Source organism: Mirounga leonina, unplaced genomic scaffold, assembly GCF_011800145.1.
Source record: "Mirounga leonina isolate KUSES-001 unplaced genomic scaffold, KU_Mleo_1.0 Mir_168, whole genome shotgun sequence".
Lineage (NCBI taxonomy): Eukaryota > Metazoa > Chordata > Mammalia > Carnivora > Phocidae > Mirounga > Mirounga leonina.
Genome location: NW_023270426.1, coordinates 40,293,825 through 40,313,786, shown reverse-complemented (window position 1 = coordinate 40,313,786; position 19,962 = coordinate 40,293,825). Strand labels below are relative to the sequence as shown.

The 19,962-nt window shown below is 40.2% G+C and overlaps 2 protein-coding genes across 4 annotated transcripts in view; one reads left to right on the top strand and one right to left on the bottom strand.

Moving 5' to 3' along the window:
* The window catches only part of NLN (neurolysin), a 95,273-nt gene extending 80,475 nt beyond the window's left edge, over positions 1-14,798 (bottom strand). The window contains exon 1 of one of the 2 annotated variants that reach the window (XM_035014520.1): positions 14,731-14,798. In XM_035014520.1, coding sequence (XP_034870411.1) covers positions 14,731-14,771 — 41 coding nt within the window. In that variant the 5' untranslated portion in view covers positions 14,772-14,798. Of the gene's footprint in view, positions 1-14,445; positions 14,616-14,730 lie in introns of those variants that run through there. The other variant, XM_035014521.1, reaches the window with a different exon arrangement.
* Positions 14,799-15,066: 268 nt separating this feature from the next.
* SGTB (small glutamine rich tetratricopeptide repeat containing beta) overlaps positions 15,067-19,962 on the top strand; it is a 44,136-nt gene continuing 39,240 nt past the window's right edge. For both annotated transcript variants that reach the window (XM_035014538.1, XM_035014537.1), the window contains exons 1-2: positions 15,067-15,212; positions 16,361-16,482. In XM_035014538.1, the coding sequence (XP_034870429.1) occupies positions 16,383-16,482 (100 nt within the window). In that variant the 5' untranslated portion in view covers positions 15,067-15,212; positions 16,361-16,382. The remainder of the gene's footprint in view (positions 15,213-16,360; positions 16,483-19,962) is intronic.

Below are 19,962 nucleotides of genomic sequence, written 5' to 3'. Positions count from 1 at the left end.
GATTAATCTTCGACAAAGCAGGAAAGAATATCCAATGAGAAAAAGAATGTCTCTTCAACAAATGGTGTTGGGAAAACTGGACAGGAACATGCAAAAGAATGAAACCAGACCACTTTCTAACACCATACACAAAAATAAATCAAAATGGATTAAAGACCCAAATGTGAGACCTAAAACCATAAAAATCGTAGGAGGGAACACAGGCAGTAACTTCTTTGACATTGTCCATAGTTACTTCTTTCTAGATCAGTCTCCGGAGGCAAGGGAAACAAAAGTAAAAACTAAACTACTCAGACTATATCTAAATAAAAAGCTTCTGTACAGCCAAGAAAACAATCAATAAAACTAAAAGGCAACCTTCAGAATGGGAGAAGATACTTGAAAATGACCTATCCAATAAAGGGTTAGTATCCAAAATATATAAACAACTTACAAAACTCAACACCCAAAAAACAAGCAATCCAACTTAAAAATGGGCAGAAGACATGAATAGACATTTTTCAAAAAAAGACATATAGATGACCAACAGACACATGAAAAGATGCTCAACATCATTTATCATCAGGGGAATACAAATCAAAACTATAATATCACCTCACACCTGTCAGATTGGCTAAAATAACACAAGAAACAACAGGTGTTGGCGAGTATGTGGAGAAAGGGGAACTCTTTGCATTGTTAGCGGGAATGCAAACTGGTGCAGGCACTCTGGAAAACAGTATGGAGATTCCTCAAGAAGTTAAAATTAGGTTCAGGCCGCTGAATGGGACCAACCATTGAGTGGTCTTAAAGAGCAGCTGAAGGCAAACAAAATGGAGATTCCTCAAAAAGTTAAAATTAGGTTCAGGCCGCTGAATGGGACCAATCATTGAGTGGTCTTAAAGAGCAACTGAAGGCAAACAAAATGGAAATAAAGTTGACGGAAAATAAAGACTTTCTACATTCAGTGGAAATATCACAATGTCTAGAGCCCTTGATGATCCAGCAATTGCACTATTAGGTATTCACCCAAAGAATACAAAAACACTAATTCAAAGGGATACATGCACCCTGATGTTTATAGCAGCATTATCTACAATAGCCAAATTATGGAAAGCCCAAGTGTCCATTGACTGAAAATGGATAAAAGAAATGTGCTGTGTGTGTGTGTGTGTGTATAAAATGGAATATTACTCAGCCATACAAAAAGAATGTAATCTTGTCACTTGTAATGACATGTATGGAGTATTATGCTAAGCGAAATATGTCAGAGAAAGACAAATACCACATGATTTTAATCATTTGTGGAATTTAGAAACAATACAAATAAGCAAAGGGGAAAAAAGGGAGAAAGAAGCAAACCCAGAAAGACTCCTAACTATAGAGAACAAATTGATGGTTATGAGATAGGAGGTGGGTGGGGGATGGGTGAGATAGGTGATGGGGATTAAGGAGCGCAATTGCCGAGATCAGTACCAGGTGTTGAACGGCAGTGCTGAATCACTATACTGTATACCTAAAACTAATGTTATACTGTATGTTAACTGAAATTTACATTAAATAATAATAGTTAAAGGTAAAAAAAAAAAGGGTTCATCTCTTTCTGTATGGATATGCAATTGACCAAATATTATTTATTGAAAAAAGCCCTCCTTCCCCCTACTATAGCAGTGGGGCACCTTTATTGTAAAAAATAGTTGTCAGGTATGTGTAAGTTTATTTCTGGACTCTGTTCCTTCATCTATTTTTCTATCCTCCCACCAATACCACATTGTGTTTTGTTTTTTACTAACTGTAGCTTTGTAATACCTTGATATTTGGTAGCTTACATCCTCTAACTTGATATTTTTCAAGTTTGTGTTTTGCTATTCTCAGCCCTTTGTGTTTCCATTTTAAATTTTAAAGAATCTATGTGTCAATTTCTACAAAAAGGTTTTCTGGGATTTTGACTGGGATTTTATTGAATCTAAAGGTTGATCTAGGGGAAATTGACAATTTTACAATATTAAGTAGTCCACTTTTCTGCGCTCCCCAGGAAGGGATCCATACAGTGTTGTTCTGCATTCCCACTGTAACGTAAAGGGAAACTATCACAATGTCTAGAGCCCTTGATGTCCAGCAAATGCAGGAGGATGTCCTCAAATTTCTTGCAGCAGGAGCCTACTTAGGTGGCACCAACCTTGACTTCCTGATGGAACAGTACATCTACAAAAGTGATGGTATCTACATCACAAATCTGAAGAGAACCAGAGAGAACCTTCTGCTGAGACCTCATGCCACTGTTGCCATTGAAAACCTGCTCATGTCAGTGTCCTATCACTCAGGAATACTGGCCAGCCAACTGTGCTGAAATTTGTGGCTGCTACTGGAGCCACTCCCATGGCTAGCCACTTCACTCCTAGAACCTTCACTAACCAGACCCAGGAAGACTTCCGGAAGCCGAGACTTCTGGTGGTTACTGCTCACAGGGCTGACCGGCCTCTCACAAAGGCATCTTACATCAACTTGCCTACCATCGTTCTGTGTAACACAGACTCTACTTTGTGCTATGTGGACATTGCCATACCTTGCAACAACAAGGGAGCTCACTCAGGGGGTCTGATGTGGTGGATACTGGCCCAGGGAAGTTCTGGGCATGTGTGGTACCATTTCCTCTCATCACCCAGGGGAGGTCATGCCTGATCTCTACTTCTACACGGATCCTGAAGAGATTGAAAAGAGCAGGCTGCTGCTGAAAAGGCTGTGACCAAGGAGGAAATTTGGAGTGAATGGACTGCTCCAGCTCCTGAGTTCACTGCTACTCAACCTGAAGTCACAGACTGGTCTGAAGGTGTGCAGGTGCCCTCTGTTCCCCTTCGGCAGTTCCCTGCTGAAGACCAGAGTCCTCAGCCTGCCCCTGAAGGCTGGTATGCAGCTCCCATCGCTCAGGCCGCTGAATGGGACCAACCATTGAGTGGTCTTAAAGAGCAACTGAAGGCAAACAAAATGGAAATAAAGTTGACGGAAAATAAAGACTTTCTACATTCAGTGGTCCAATCTCAAACTGACGTACCCTTTCATTTGCTTAGATCTTCTTTTATTTCTTTCAGTAATGTTTTGTAGTTTTCTCTGCTGATGTCTTACACATTTTTGATTTATTCCTGTATAAAGTTTTAAATTCTATTTTTACTTACAAAATTTAAAATTTTCATTTCCCAGTTGCATCTTGCTAAGATAGAACTATAATTGAATTTTTTTATATTGATCTTTTATCCAGGAACCTTGCTGAATTCACTTATTCTATCCTTCAAATTTTCTATACACACAATTATGTCATTGTGAAAAATGGCAGTTCTATTTCTTCCTTTCCAATTTTTAATCTTTTTTTCTTAAACTACTGCACTGGCTGAAACCTCAAGGATAGCATTGAATATACATAGTAAAAATGGTCATCTTTACCTCATTCCTGATCTCAGGAAGGCTTTTTAAAAATAATTTTACTTTCTTAACATATATTGCATTATTTGTTTCAGAGGTACAGATCTGTGATTCAACAGTCTTGCACAATTCCCAGCGCTCACCATAGCACATACCCTCCCAGTGTCTATCACCCAGGCACCCTATCCCTCCCACGCCACCCCCCACTCCAGCAACCCTCAGTTTGTTTCCTGAGATTAAGAATTCCTCACATCAGTGAGGTCATATGATACATGTCTTTCTCTGATTGACTTTAAAAAAAAAAGAAGATAGTAGGAGGGGAAGAATGAAGAATGAAGGGGGGGAATCCGAGGGGGAGACGAACCATGAGAGACGATGGACTCTGAAAAACAAACTGAGGGTTCTAGAGGGGAGGCGGGTGGGAGGATGGGTTAGCCTGGTGATGGGTATTAAAGAGGGCACGTTCTGCATGGAGCACTGGGTGTTATGCACAAACAATGAATCATGGAACACTACATCAAAAACTAATGATGTAATGTATGGTGATTAACGTAACAATAAAAAAGTAAAAAGAATAAAAATAATTTTACTAAAAAAATAATAAAAAATAAAAATAACTTTACTATTTTATATAAAGTTTTATGTAGGTTTTAAAAAATATACTTTATGAAGTTAAAGAAATCCTATTCTTGGTTTGCCAAAATTTTTTTTTAAAAATCATGAATGGATATTAAATTTTATCAAATTCTTTTTTGAGTCTAGCAAAATAATCACATGATTTTTCTCCTTTATTCCATTAATTGGTTAATTTCATTGATTGAGTTTCTAATTTTTTCAAACTTATAAGAACCCACTAGTTTTCCCTTGTAGTGTCCTCCTGAATTTTTGGAATGAGGGTTGGTTGATCTCATAAATCTAATTGGGAAGTGTCAGCTGTTTTTCTATTCTTTGGAAATGTTTATATATGATTGGTATTATTCCTTAGATATTTGGAAGAATTCACTGCTGAAGCCATGTGGGTCTAGAGTTTTCTTTGTGGAAGTCTTTGAATACACACACAGTTTCTTTAATAAATATAGGATTTTCTATTTCTTGTGGTGTCCACTTTAATGTTGTATTTTTCAGGGAATTTTTCCACTTATCTAAATTTTCAATGTACTGGCAAACACTTCTTCACAAATACTCTCATCTTTGTAGTATCTGTACAGTCTGTAGTGATGGTCCCTATTTTATTCCTTTTATTCATGTGTTTCCTCTCATTTTTCTTGCTAAACAGTCGATCGATTTTATCAATATTTATTTATTTTTAAGATTTTATTTATTTATTTGACGGAGACAGACATAGCGAGAGAGGGAACACAAGCAGGGGGAGTAGGAGAGGGAGAAGCAGACTCCCCGCTGAGCAGGGAGCCCGATGCGGGACTCAATCCCAGGACCCTGGGATCACGACCTGAGCCGGAGGCAGATGCTTAACTGAATAAGCCACCCAAGGCCCCCATCAATATTTTTAAAGAACAAACTTTGGCTTTGTTGAATTTCCTTATTGCCTGTTTCTTTTCTGTATCATTGATTTCTACTTTTTATTATTGCCTGCTTTCTATTTTCTTTGGGTTGAATTTGTTGTTCCTTTTCTAGCTTGAGATAAAAACTCAAATCTTCCTTCTTTGCTAATGTATTTAAAGACACATTTTTTTCCCCCATGCATTACAAAAGCTATGTAATAGACTGCAAAAAGGACCACAAATTCTTCCTATCTCTGTTACTGTAATATAATTCAGCAGTTTTTTTTCCACCAAGAGGTGTCTTCACCCTTGACTCTAGGTTTGGCCATGTGACTTGCTTTAGTCAATAAATGTTAGCAAATATAAAACAGAGACTTGGTAAGCTTTTAAGCACTGGAGCTTGTCTTCTCTTGTGCTTGGAAACTTGAGAACACCAGGTGAATGAGAGCAATGCTTCCAAAAATATTTTTGTACCTACACCTTATGTATGGTATGGCATACTCCAAGGGTAAAAAACCTACTCCTAAAGCAGAAAACTTTTGCACTGTTGGTGGGAATGCAAGCTGGTGTAGCCACACTGGAAAACAGTACAGAGGTTCCCCAAAAAGTTAAAAATAGAACCATTCTATGATCTGGCAATTGCACTACTAGGTATTCACCCAAATACAAAAACACTAATTCAAAGGGATACATGCACCCTGATGTTTATAGCAGCATTATCTATAAAAGCCAAATTATGGAAACAGCCCAAGTGTCCACTGATGAATGGGTTAGATGTGTGTGTACACACACACACACACACACAAATACTCTATTCCATATTGAATGGAATATTATTCAGCCAAAAAAATAAAATAAAATCTTCCATTTGCAATGACATGGATGGACCTAAAGAGTATTATGCTAAGTGAAATAAGTCAATCAGAGAAAGACAAATACGGTATGAGTTTCACTCATATATGGAGTTTAAGAAACAAACAAGCAAAGGGAAAAAAATGAGGGGGAGAGGCAAACTAAGAAACAGACTCTCAACTATAGAAAACAAACTGATGGTTTCCAGAAGGGAGGCGGGTGGGGGAACAGGAAGAAAAAATAAAAGACATGAGGCAGGAAAAGAGTTTTCCTCTTGGGTCCTGACCACAAATAAGACTAGGTATCAAAGGTACCAGCTATGTGTGGCTGGGAAATAAGAGGGTATCCTCTCGAATGCCAAGCAGGAGGTATAGATAATCTCACAGCAGGTGGAATGGGATCTTTCAAAATACACTGTGGTAAATTAGAAACCCCTATTTTGTGAGCTGGAGTTTCCCATACTTCCTGCAGTTTATGCTGATTTCCTTTTTGTTTCACTTAATAATTGGAAACGTTACTTCATGATAGGTAAAGGTTCCAAATGTGCAAAATGAAACATAAAAGTACTAGAAGAAAAGGCAGGTGATTTAAAAAATTATAGTCTTGGGGTAGGGACGCACTTTCTAGGCATGCAATCAAAGGCAAAAATCATAAAGGAAAAGACTGATATACTGGATTACATAACAACTTTAAACTTTTGTAGGGCAAAAAAGCAGTAACAATCCACCCCAGAATTTAAAGACAAAAAAACCCCTGCAATGTTTATGAAGGGCTATTACAAATTAATAATCTGAGGGATGCCTGGGTGACTCAGTCGGTTGTCTGCATCAGCTCAGGTCATGATCCCAGGGTCCTGGGATGGAGCCCTGTATCGGGCTCCCTGCTCGGCGGGGAGTCTGCTTTTCCTTCCCCTTCTCCCTCTGCCCTTCCCCCACCGCTTGTGCTCTCTCTCAAATAAATGAAATCTTTAAAAAAAACCCCAAAAAACAAATTAATGATCTGAATTTGAAAACCTCCTAAATACAACTAGGTAATTCACAAACATGAAATAATAGCTAATAGCTAATAATAGCTAATATTTATTGAGCTTTTATGTGTCAATGTGGTAGACTAATTGCTAACATGACCTCCATCTCACCTCTATATGTATCTACGATTTCTTATAATTTGAATTTACTACTCCTCCCGTCAAGATACAACGTCTATCTACCCATTTCTTGAACCTGGACTGGCCCTGTGAGTTGCTTTGGCCAGTAGACTGTGGCAGAGTTGATGGTGCTCCATCCAGTTCGAGCCTAAGCTTTAGGAGGCCTATATACACTTCACTCTCATGGAACCCTGCCATGGCCATGAGAACGGGTCAGAGTTAGTTTCCCAGAGAATGCAAGAGAATGTGAAAGAGAGCCAAGTGGCCCTAGTTTTCACCATCCTAGATTCCCATATATAAGAGGCAGCCAAGCCAAGATCAGCAGAGCTGCCTACACAGCCCATGGCTGACTGTAGGTGCAGAATGAGCCCAGTCAAGACCAGAAAAACTGTCCAACAAACATTTGTCAGCAAACATAAATATCTGTCATTATACTCTGCGGAGATGCAGTTTGTTACATGGCATTATTGTGGCAATAGCAACAGACATAGTTAGGCAACGTTCAAAGTACTCTTTATTTACTCTCCATCTTAAAAAGATGATGTGAGATAATAGCAAATATATAGTGGTCTTTGTTCCTGGCTCCTGGCACTGAGCTCCTAAAACCCTTGTTATTACCTAAGTGATAAGAGCACTGGATCATCTTTTGTTGTAATATTTGGTTTCTGACCCTGGTTTCCGTCATAGGGCTCCCGAAAACCCTGCAGTTTCCTGGGTGATAGGAGTGTTTTTTGCTCTGATGAAGTGACTCTGCGTAGGCTCCCTGGATAAGGACTGGTTACTAGAAAGACTGAGCCATGATTAGAAGCTTGGAATTTTCAGCCCTGCTCCTCCCCCCATTCTCTTGAGAAGGGAGAAGGGCTGAAAATGGAGTTAATGACAGATCATGCCTACCTCATAAAACCTCCATAAAAATCCCTATAGTATGGGGTCTGGAGAGCTTTCAGTTCGGTGAACATATCCATGTACCAGGAGGGTGATATACTCCAACTTCACAGGGACAGAAGCTACTGTGCTCAGAACCCTCCCAGACCTCACTGTATGTAACTCTTTATCTGGCTGTTCACCTATATCCTTATAATATCCTTTAATAAACTGGTAAGCATGTTTCCTGAGTTCTGTGAACCTCTCTAGCAAATTAATTGAACCCAAGGAGAGGGCCATGGGAAGCTCAGATTTATAGCCAATTGGTCAGAAGCACAGGTAACAACATGGACTTGCAACTGGCATGTGGAGTGTGGAGACCAGTCCTTAACCTGTGGGATCTGATAATATCTCCAGGTAGGTCGTATCAGAATTGAGTTAAAATGTAGGACACCCAGCTGGTGACTCAAGAGAATGGCTTGCTGTGGGGAAAACCTCCACACACATTTGGTGACTGCTCAGTGTCAGAAGTGAAGAGTTCTGTGTGAGTAGTAAAGGGACTCCCAGAAGGGAGAACTGTTTTTCTAATACAGATGAATACAATTTTTCCCTCTCTTGTCTCATATCCTACTCACCTGTCTGAAAGATACTCTATTCTAGTCACAATGGCCTCTTCAATTTCTCAAACACAACAGGCACAGTTACCAACTTCTCACTGAGCCCACTCTTGTCAACGCTATAATTTCATTTTCACCAATACCGAATATCCCTCTTTTCTGCTTTATTTTTTGCCCCCTGGCACATGTCCCCATTTAACATACTCTATATTTTTCCTTAGTTGTCTCTTCCACTAGAACGTAAGCTCCATGAACACAAAGATTTTTGGCTGCTTTGTTCATTGCTGTATCATTAAAACTAGAATAATGTTTGGCACATAACACTCAAAAAATATTTGGTGAGTGAAAAAATCAGCAATTAATTTCAACTTACTGATGAAGAAACAGACACAGAGAAATCAAGTAACTCTGCCTGAGATTGCAGTGCTAGCCAGTGGCAGGGATAGGTCCAGATTACTAGAGCCTAGTCTATTCTAGTCTAGAGTACTATACTTACTACCTGCCTTTTTTTTTTTTTTTTTTTAAAAGATTTTATTTATTTATTTGACAGAGAGACACAGCCAGAGAGGGAACACAAGCAGGGGGAGTGGGAGAGGGAGAAGCAGGCTTCCTGCCAAGCAGGGAGCCTGAGGTGGGGCTCAATCCCAGGACCCCAGGACCCCAGGATCATGACCTGAGCTGAAGGCAGGTCATGCTTAATGACTGAGCCACCCAGGCGCCCCACTACCTGCCTTTTTTTTTTTTTTTTTTAAGATTTATTTATTTATTTATTTATTTGACAGAGAGAGACACAGCGAGAGAGAGAGCATAAGCAGGGGGAGTGGGAGAGGGAGAAGCAGGCTTCCCGTCGAGCAGGGAGCCCGATGCGGGGCTCAATCCCAGGACCCTGGGATCATGACCTGAGCTGAAGGCAGACGCTTAACGACTGAGCCACCCAGGCGCCCCCACTACCTGCCTTTCTAATGCAGAACTTGGCATATACATATGTATCCAATAAGCATCAATTTCATTGGTTCTTCATACTTTAATCTAGGTGCTTCTCCCCACAGAAGTTCTCTGCTTGGTCTTAACAAAAGAGGTGATAATATTTAAATCTAAGTACCAGATGTTTCTGTCCAAAACCAGGGGCAAAGAACAACAACAAAAATCCTCCTTTACAACTTTTTAAAATCCATTTTTACAAATAATCTCAATCCAGCCTTTGATATTTATAACTTAAAACCTTTCCTTTACTGGTATTTTCTTTCTAGCACCATTGTCCTAAAATTCTGGGGTTTCTAGCTACTGGATTTGGGGGGACAATTGCAATTTTACTTAATTCCAGTTAAGATACGAAATATTGTTAAATTTATGAATAACTATAATTTAATCTAACTTTCTGAGACTTCCCATATGAATAAATTCTCACATCAGAAACAAACAACTTTTTTGGTCTTCAGATCACAAGTCCTGAATTTTCATTAAAGAATTAAACTCACCTAATAAACTCTCAAAAAAATGCAAGTCAATGCAAATTATAATAAGAAAACTTCCCGCCTCACAAATTGATACAGGTAAAAAATATTAAGATGTTCAGTGTTGGTAATGGTGTAGGAAACTAGCATTTACACACTCCACTGGTAAGAGTGTAATTTTGGTGGAATGTTTTGGAGAAAACTAGGATAGTAAGTGCCAAAGGCCTGGAAGATGTACATGCCCTTTAATGTACAAATTCCAGGGCGCCTGGGTGGCTCAGTTGGTTAAGCGACTACCTTCGGCTCAGGTCATGATCCTGGAGTCCCGGGATGAGTCCCACATCGGGCTCCCTGCTGAGGAGCTTCTTCCTCTAACCCTCCTCCCTCTCCTGCTCTCTGTCTCTCATTCTCTCTCTCTCAAATAAATAAATAAAATCTTAAAAAGAAAAAATAATGTACAAATTCCATTGCTAAGAACTTATACTAATGAAATAATTAAGGATTTGGCAAAAGACTTAAGAGTAAGAACATTTATCTAAGTAAGCACTATTACTCATAGCAGGAAATGGAAAAAGTTGTTATGTTCAAAAGTAGGGATTAATTATCACACATTTCTAAATGGACTACATTGTAACTATTTATATTATGGAAGGATGTTTACAGTACATACAACTTATAAAAATATGGTATAATCCCATATTTGTAAAAAAAAAAAAGTGTCTATTTGTAGAAAAGATTTTGGGAGCTGTTAACAATTGGTTCTTCTGGATTGTGTTTCTTTTGCTTGTGAATATTTTCTAAGTTTCCTACAATGAACATGCATTGCTGTCAGAATTTTTAAAACCACGGTTCTTTTTTTAATTGAATGAGGAAACTAGGGCCATTTTATATATATATATAAAATTTGGACTAAATATTGTTGAGTCATCTTTCTTATTTGTTTTTTTGACAATGCCATCCATCCCTCACTCTACAGTATGCATCAGATTTTGCTTGGCTCATATTCTGTGTAATCTGGCTGAGAAAGGAGGGGAAATTCACCTGGTTTAATCGCTATGGCAACAAAAGTTGAAAGAAATCTTAAGTATCATTGAGTCCAGTCCTTTCTATTTTACAAAATAAGGAACTTGAGAGAGATCCAAGATATTGAGTGATTTACTTAAGGTCACAAGATTATCTAAATGGCAACTACAACCAGTTTTCAAATTCTCTGTCCCCTTATTCCTAAGAAATTGGCCTAGGACCCCATCAATCATCCTGGCTGTCCAACTGGCTTTGGGAAGGGGGTATAGCAGCTCTACCAAGAGAAAAACAAAAGAAATCCTAAGTCAGTAAACAAAAACCTACTCTTAAAACACGAAAATGAACTCCCAAGTGTAGGAAGAAACAGGAAAAAATACATCAAGAGAACACACAGGGCCTTCCACGTTGTCTAGTATTGACTGTTTTTTGAAGGACACAGTTCGAAACAAAGATTCTGTGATTAAGTCACTCACAAGTGCCATAAGTTAATGACTACTACTGCTATATATGTTGATTAACTGTAATATTATGCTGTTAAGTAACAAAATAGTTGATATATTTAGTTGGTTACCAGCTTCTAACAAGATAATAATTGCATGGCTTTTTATATATTTATTTTCTTCCACGCATAGACAAAGAATCTGAGTAACACATATCAGTGGTTCTCAAGATGTGTTCTGCCATCCTTGGGGGTGGGAATATGGGGAGAGGTCCTTGAGACCATTTCAAGTCATCTGGGAGGTTACAAGTACTTCATGATAATAGTATATTATTTACTTTTTTCACTTGGTTGACATTTGTACTGATGGTAAGAAACAATGGTAGATGAAATTGTTGGCTCCTTAGAACACGTCAAGGCAGTGGGACTGAACTGTCTTAACAGTCATTATATTCTTCACTGCCACGGACTCACGCTAAAAATGTCAATTTCACTTTCATGAAATAGTAAAATATTTAATTTTATTAAATCTCAATCACTGAATATGTGTGGCAAAATATGCATAAAGCACTTCTGCTGTATACTTGAGCACCAAGACTGTCCAGAAGATTTGGTTGCTCAAACCAAAAGCACTTGTGCAACCAATTAAATTGGAGCTGAAATAGCTGCTTTTCTCATGGAACACTATTTGTACTTGAAAAGATGAGTGACAAACTATGATTGATCAGACTAAAGTATTCAGCAGAAGTTCTCTCAAAAATGTAACAAAGTGAGCCTGTCACCTCGAGGAATGGATAGTATTTGTTACCACTGATAAAACTTCAGCTTTCAAATGAAAATTAGAATTTTGAAAAATTGTATCTGCCACTGTGAGCTTGCCAGTTTCCGAATACCTCAAGACATTTATGATGGAGTGGATGATACACAGGAATATGACTTGATATTGTATAACGTAATGTGTCAACATTAGGAAGATCTGTATAACACAGTGTACTGCGATTTTCCAAGTAACCAATGTTTGATATTAGAAAATCATGTGTGTGTAAAGGATCCATTTAAAATCCATGGATTTTAATGTAACAGAATAAGAAAAGTACACTGATGGTTTCATATTCTGCATTGCAACTAATCTTTAAAAAACTACCACTTGTGCAACTTTGATATGATATCAAAGCATATCCATGATTACTTTTAAAAAGCTGTTAAATACACCTGTTTTTCAAACTACATATAAGTGAGGTGGGATTTTCTTCTTAAACCAAAACAAAAGTGTAACATATCAAATGCAGAAGCAGATATTAGAATCCAGCTATTTTCTATTAAGTTACACATTTGTTTTGCCCAAGTGTAAAACAATGCCACTCCTAGGATAGTTTTTATAAAAAACAAAAACAAATAAAATGTTGGAGAAGATATAGAGAAGATGGAACTCTTGTTCACTGCTGCCAGGAATGTAAAATGGTACAAGTGCTGTGGGAAACATAGTGGCTCCTCAAAAAATTAAACACAGAATTACCATATGGATACTAATTCTAAGTATACATGCCAAAGAACTGAAAGGAGAGACTCCAACAGATGTATGCACATCTATGGTCATAGCAGTATTATTCAAAACAGCCAAAAGATGGAAACAACCCAAGTGATCATGGACAGGTGAATAAACAAACAAAATCGATATACCACATATATCGATACAATGGAATATTAGTCAGCCTTGAAAAGGAAGAAAATTCTGACCTAAGTTATAACACGGATGAACCTTAAAAACATGCTAACTCAAATAAGCCAGTCACAAAAGAACAAAAACTGTAAGATTCCACTTGTAGGAGGTGCCTAATATAGTCAAAATCATAAAGACAGAAAGAACAGTGGTTACCAGAGATGGGAAAGAACACGAGGAGTTACTGTTTAATGGGTACAGAATTTCACTTTGGGATGATGAAAAAGATCTGGAGATGGATAATGGTAATGGCTGTACAACTATGTAAATGTTCTCAATGTCACTGAATTGTGCACTTAAAAATGATTAAAATGGTAAATTTTACATTATGTATATTTTACAACCATAAAAAAAAAAAAACCAAACCACAATTCCACTTTCTTACTGATTTTTTTGGAGGAGTTTTGGAAAACAGTTATTTTTCATTAAAAATGTTATTTGTGCAGGTAATGAGTTTATTACTGTTTTCTTTTTACATAAATGAATACTTTAAAAATCCCCTAATTTTCATTTCTAATATGGTAAATATGGGTAGTTATAACCGACATAAACAGAAGCTCTTAGATCCTCAGTAATTTTTGCAAGGTAAAGGGGTCCTGAGACTAAAAAGTCTGAGAACGGCTGTCTTACACAAAATTTATTCTTCTCACACCTGCGTTATGTATCTTCATTTGTTGGTATAGCTGCATTTGAAGCTGTATCACTTGCAGCCTGCGGACTAAAAGGACAGTGTGAAATATGGTAAAAATCATATTAACTCTTTATAATTATTACTGTCCCTTGGATGCACCATAATTACAGGGACTGAGCAACACAAAGCTCCACACAGATGAGTGGCCATATACAATAGAAAACTGTCAAAAAGCTTAAATGCTGAACATTTTCCAAAGTAGTTTTATAAGTATCTAGCGAGAAACACATATTTCCTTTTTTTCTGTTGGATCTTCATTAGGATTTACAGTTCAAGGCTGAATTTGGGGATGGGGGTGGTAGAGGCATTGTTTCCGAAAACCACTCCATCTAGTGCATCCGTGCAAAGAATTTAATTCTCTCACCATCTTGCTACTGGTCTTTGGCAGAGGGGTGTGGCTTGGGAGCTAGGAAGCAATCCAAAACAGCAGCTGAGGCTGCCCCAAACCGTGTCCTAGCAATAATTTCCTCCATTTTGGGCCAAGTCAATTGGCCCCAGCAAGACGCCGAATGTTTTATGGGGAGGAGGTAAATAAAAAGGAAATTAGAAGGCATGGACCCAGATAAGCAGCAAAACCATAGCGGTTTCATCGCGCGTTTGTTAAACGATTTGTATGCTAATGATATGCGTGAGGGGCAAATCAGAATCGCTGTTCCCGAGTCTACAGCTGCCGGCACTTTTAATAAGAGGTCCGCAGTTCTGGATGGGAGGCGGAAGTCAAACGATTTTCTTATCCGAACCATCTTTCTGCATTCATTTTGGGCCAGGCCTGTGACCAGTCTTGCTGGCTGCAGCTGAGACAGTCCCAAACAAAGGGGAACGGATGCCCTCCCGAGGGAGTGGAGGGAAAGGTGGCCCCAAGCGTCCGCGCCAGGTGTCCCTCAGGATAGAGCATGCGGGCCGCGGGGACGCAGAGTCCCAGGCGCGTCGGAGGGGTACGCTCGGGAAATGCTGAGCACAGGCACCTGGCACGGACGGGACCGCGCCCGGCGCACAGCCAAGGTTAACCCGCGCACTGGAGGTACCTGTGGAGGCCTCGCACAGCCGAAAGGCACGGGGCGATCATGGGAGGGCCGAGAGGCGGCGGCGGCGGCGGCGGCGGCGGGCGCGCTGTCGTCCGGGTTGGGGCGGGGGGTGCGGGGCGCCGGGGAGCCGAGGGGCGGCCTAGCGGAGGAGGCCCAGCTGCGGCGGCGGCCAACCCTGTCCGCGCCCTCCCACGTGCGGCAGCCCCACGCCGGCGCCCACTTCGGCCCCGCCCCCCGACTTGCGCCCCGCCCCGCGCGCTGGCGCCGCCCGGGGGGCGGTCCTGGCGAGACCCAGTGGCCGGGAGCGGAGCGCGCAGCCGGTGGGCTGAGGGGCGACGGCGGCCTGGGAGCCGGGGAAGTTTGGGCGGCCGTGGGCAGTGCTGCGATCGGGAGCCGGGCTGAAGCCGGAGGACCAGGGGGCGGGCGTACCGGCTTACGGACGCCCCCGGGCCCGCTGCCACTGTCTCGCGTCCTCTCGCCTGGTAAGGGGCTTCTGTCTGGGATGGGTGCGTCTCCCCCTGCCCCAGATGGGGCCTGCACCGCGCACCCGCAGCAAACCCCGTCTGGGCCAAAACGAGGCCCGGGTAGAAAGGGAGGGAGAAGGAGGTCAATGTGCTCTGGGGAGAAAGGGGGAGAAGCCTGGAGGAGGTTGAGTATCTTCGTTTCTCCTCCTCACCCTCCCTGCCCCCCCCCCCCCGTTCTTTTTTCCACCTTCTGCCCTGGGGCCTTATTTAGTACTTGCAAGCCCATGGCCTAAAGACTGGGCTCGCCTTTAAAATAAACCCAGAAATAATAAACATCCTGGTGGCGGGTACCACACCCTGGCTTTGGATTAGGGAACCTGGGGAACAGATGGATGATGCGATTTAGTGGAAATAAGCCATTAAGGCCGGCTGGCCTGCGCCACTGTTCGGAAGCGATAGTATTCCATGTGAATGAACATGACAGGGAGCTTCCAGCTTGTCCACGAGAGCACAGCTACTGCAGAGAGCACTGGTCGGTATGTAGTATCCATCGACTTAGGCAATGGTTTTCCGACATGTCTTGACTAAATAGAAATGCCATTTTTATTAAGAATGACATTCAATGGTTGAACACCCTTCCATTAATATATTTCCTCCTCAAATAACAGTCTAACCCTACAAAAGTTGGTGCACGGTAAATTATACATACATTTTTAAAAATCTCATGAAATAGAGGAAGATGCTCATTGTAGATCAGCTTCTGAGTCAGCAGTATGAAATCTCCCTCAACTTAGTACAGAGGCCTTTTGGGGATTTCTACATCTGTATCTATTCCCCTGTCTTGATCTGTATCTGTGCTATATATACTGTTAAGAGACAGTGAGATATTCAGTGAGAGTCTAAGCTTATGTTCTACATGTTTTGAGAAAAATTTTACTTTTGCAAGTTTTAACAATCTAATACTATTGGGTATAAGTGAAAATATGTAATACGTTACCATAACAACACTTTGTGTTCTCCTGACTCTTTAAAAAGAAGAATGAAGGTAATAGAGGTTCTGTTTTTGCTTTTTACTTTTGATGTAATTTATAATCTAGTTATTTATAACCTTCCTGACAGATTCTTTAACATAACTTGGATCGCTGTTTTCCATTTTTCTTATCAAGGAAAAGTGTTTAAGCTTTTAAAATGTCATCTATCAAGCACTTAGTTTATGCAGTTATTCGTTTCTTACGGGAACAAAGTCAGATGGATGCTTATACTTCAGATGAACAAGAAAGTTTGGAAGGTAGGCACCTGCTCTTTATGTTCATTTTTGTTATAATTGTAAACAAAGACTAAAATAGCTATAAGCCTGACTTTATGATCTATTATAACAGAATTAAAGTATTTTATTGATCTTTCAAGAAGAGAGATTGTGTTTCCATTTTCTGAGGCTTGTTTTAACTAACAACACAATACGAGGACAGTGGTTCATTTACTGAACAACTGTTATGTGTCAGAACTATGCTGTTCATACTGTAGGGAATTTTTTCTCTACAGTAACTGTTAAGTTAGGATTATCCTCACTTAACAGATAATGAAATGAAACCAGATAGATTAAGTGACATAACAGTGAAATGTGGCCAAGTTGAGGTTTAAATCCTGGTTTTTACTCTGAAGATCTTGTCTCTTCCTAATAGGAAAGCATCCCATTTAGAATCAATATATGAAAATACCTTAGCCATCATAAAAGCAGTATGTAAAAGTGTAATAATTACATCACAATTAAGCTCTGACAACTTTCTATTTGGGGATTTGAAAATGAGAGGATTTCACTGTTGTTCTGTGTGAGCTTTAAATATTAGATTTGGTAATCTGTGAAGTTGAGCAGGACTTGGATGATAGCGTCACGTGTTTCCTTGAACACCATCTTTTCTGCTTCACATTTATGCATTATAAAATTTAAATTCAGTATAACCATAACAGGGTAGAATTCTGCAGATGGGCTTATGGAGTTTGAATGAGTATAGCTTCCTTAAAGACTTAATTATTGCAATGAGACTACATTTGGGAGAATTTAATAGATTATAATACAGTTTGATTTGCCATCTTGAAGCTATTCCTCCTATCAAGGGGATGCATCTATTAATTTCAATAAGCACTTTCATTGTGAATATGCTTTTAAGAGGTGGGGATGAAAATTGGGCATTTGCTCTAAATCTGCTTGCAATCTGGTGAGACACTGTCTTTCCAGGTGGCAGTGAGAGGAGTAGGTGACACACAGTTGGAGAGCATTGCAGTCGGTTCATTTCATAAGATCTTTTTGTCCTCCTTGATGGTTAAACTATGTGAAGGTAAAGGTGACTGGTTATCTAAAGAAAACATTGGTTATGGTTGCTCAGTAGCAAACAGATAAAAGCAACCATTTAATAAAAGATGTTTCTTTTCCAATCAAAGGCAGTATAATACATCCTTCTAAGGGCCAGAAAGAGAATTGAGAGGTTTTTTAAAAATCAAGATGTTCTGTCCTATTTTTAGGATGGTCTTCAGCCAAAAATATGTGCCTTCAGCTGTTTGTTATATATGGCAGTCAGAAATGGTGCCAATTGTTTTTGACCGACCCCTATTTTTGACTCTGTGAGTCTAATTTAATTGAGTATGAAATCATGTGGAGAAGTCTGCCCACCTTCTAGACATTTAAAAAAGCCCTAGAAAAGGAGCCGAAGTTCTAGTAACAGCCTTACCATAGCGGTAAGGTCTTATAGTCTTATCAGCTTTGAGCTTTTTCACCAGATAATGTCACCCACTCCTAACTGTTGTCACCTACTGACATCTGTTTTATGTGCTCCTGTTCCCTGTCACTCTCTCTAGTACTACTCTGTCTGAATTCTTGGCAATTGCAATCACCTCATAGGTGTTTCTTTCAGTTCTCTCAGCACTCTGTTCCTTGACCTCCTTGTCCTCTGGTGATCTCAACTACTCAGCCGCGTGGTCATACCCTAGACTAGTGGTTCTCAACTCAGGGTGATTTTGCAGTGTCTGGAGATGCTTTTAATTGTCACCACTGAGGGCTGGTATGACTGGCATTTGGTGGGTAGAGGCCATCGATACTGCTAAACATACTGTAATGCACAGGATGGCCCAAGAACAAAGTCCAAATTGTCAGTAGTGCCAAGGGTGAGAAACTCTTCCCTGGACCTTCTCATTATTGAAACTGCATTCTCTCCATAATCTCTGTTGTAAACATTTCACTTCCTGACCACTACTGCCTGTCTTTGCAGCAGCTCCTTCCCTCTATAATCCCTACCTCCACAATCTTTGACCCTATGGTAGCTCCAGACTGTTGATCTTTCTTGCACAACCCTCTTCTTACCTTGCTTAAATTCCATGGTTCATCATTATGTTCATGCCCTTGTATATCTCTCCCTTTCTTGTAAAACCCAACCTTGCTTAAATTCAGCTCTCCACCAACTGTGTGTTCTTATCCATGTGACTGTATAGATGGAGCAACACATACAACTTTGCTGATTGGTCCCACTTTGAATTCATGACCATGAGCCTCAAGTGGACATTTAATGCTGCCTGGCAATCACACTGTCTCTTCCAAGTTCGTTCATACTTTTGCTCTCCTAGACCACTACTTTAACACTTTCTCCTGTCTTCTCAAACCCTCAAACCTCTTCCCCTGTACTCACTTTTAGTTGATGACCTTGCTTCTTACTCCACCAAGAGAATTAAAGTAATAAGAAAATAATTTCCACAGGCTCCCCCTGCCCCCTCTATCCACACACCAGCATCTACACCCCCACACACTCTGCCTGCCTGCCTAGCTATTACCATATGCCATGGACTAAATATTTGTGTTTTCTCAAAATTCATATGTTGAAACCTAATGCCCATTGTGATGGTATTAGGAGGTGGGGCCTTCATGATTGGGATTAGTGCTCTTATAAGAGACCCCAGAGAGCTCCTTTGCTCCCACCATGTGAGGACGCAGTGAAGAGGCACCATCTGGGAACCAGAAAACAGGTCCTCACTAGACACTGAATTTGCTAGTACCTTGATCTTGGACTTCCCAGCCTTCAGAACTTTGAGATATAAATTTCTGTTGTTTATAAGCCACCTAGTCTATGGTGTTCTGTTGGAGCGGCCCAAACAGACTGAGACACCATAGATGAACCATCCATTGTCTTTTCTAAATGAAACCTCTCTACTGGCACACTGGATCTGATTCTGTCCTGTCTCACCTACTCTGGGATATCACTCGAGTTATTCTACCCTTCTTGTCTTACATCAGCAAATCTTCACTCTGTCCTGGATCGTTTCTATCAGAATATACTTTTCATTATTTCTCCCTTCTTAAAAAAAAAAGCAAAAACAGCAGCTAATTACTCTTGCCTTATTAGCCCCCTGCTTCCAAACTACTGCCTACTTTTATTGTCCTCCCTTTTTGCTGGAAAACTCTTTGAAAGAATTGTATATATTTGCTTTTAAAAATTCCTCTCCTGGGGCGCCTGGGTGGCTCAGTCATTAAGCGTCTGCCTTTGGCTCAGGTCATGATCCCGGGGTCCTGGGATCAAGCCCCGCTTCAGGCTCCCTGCTCAGCGGGGAGTCTGCTTCTCCCTCTCCGTCTCCCTCTCCATCTCCCTCTGTTTGCTCGCTTGCTCTCTCTCTCAAATAAATAAATAAAATATTAAAAAAAAATTCCTCTCCTAGTCTGTCTGTCTGTCTTTCTTTCTTTCTTTCTTTCTTTCTTTCTTTCTTTCTTTCTTTCTTTCTTTCTTTC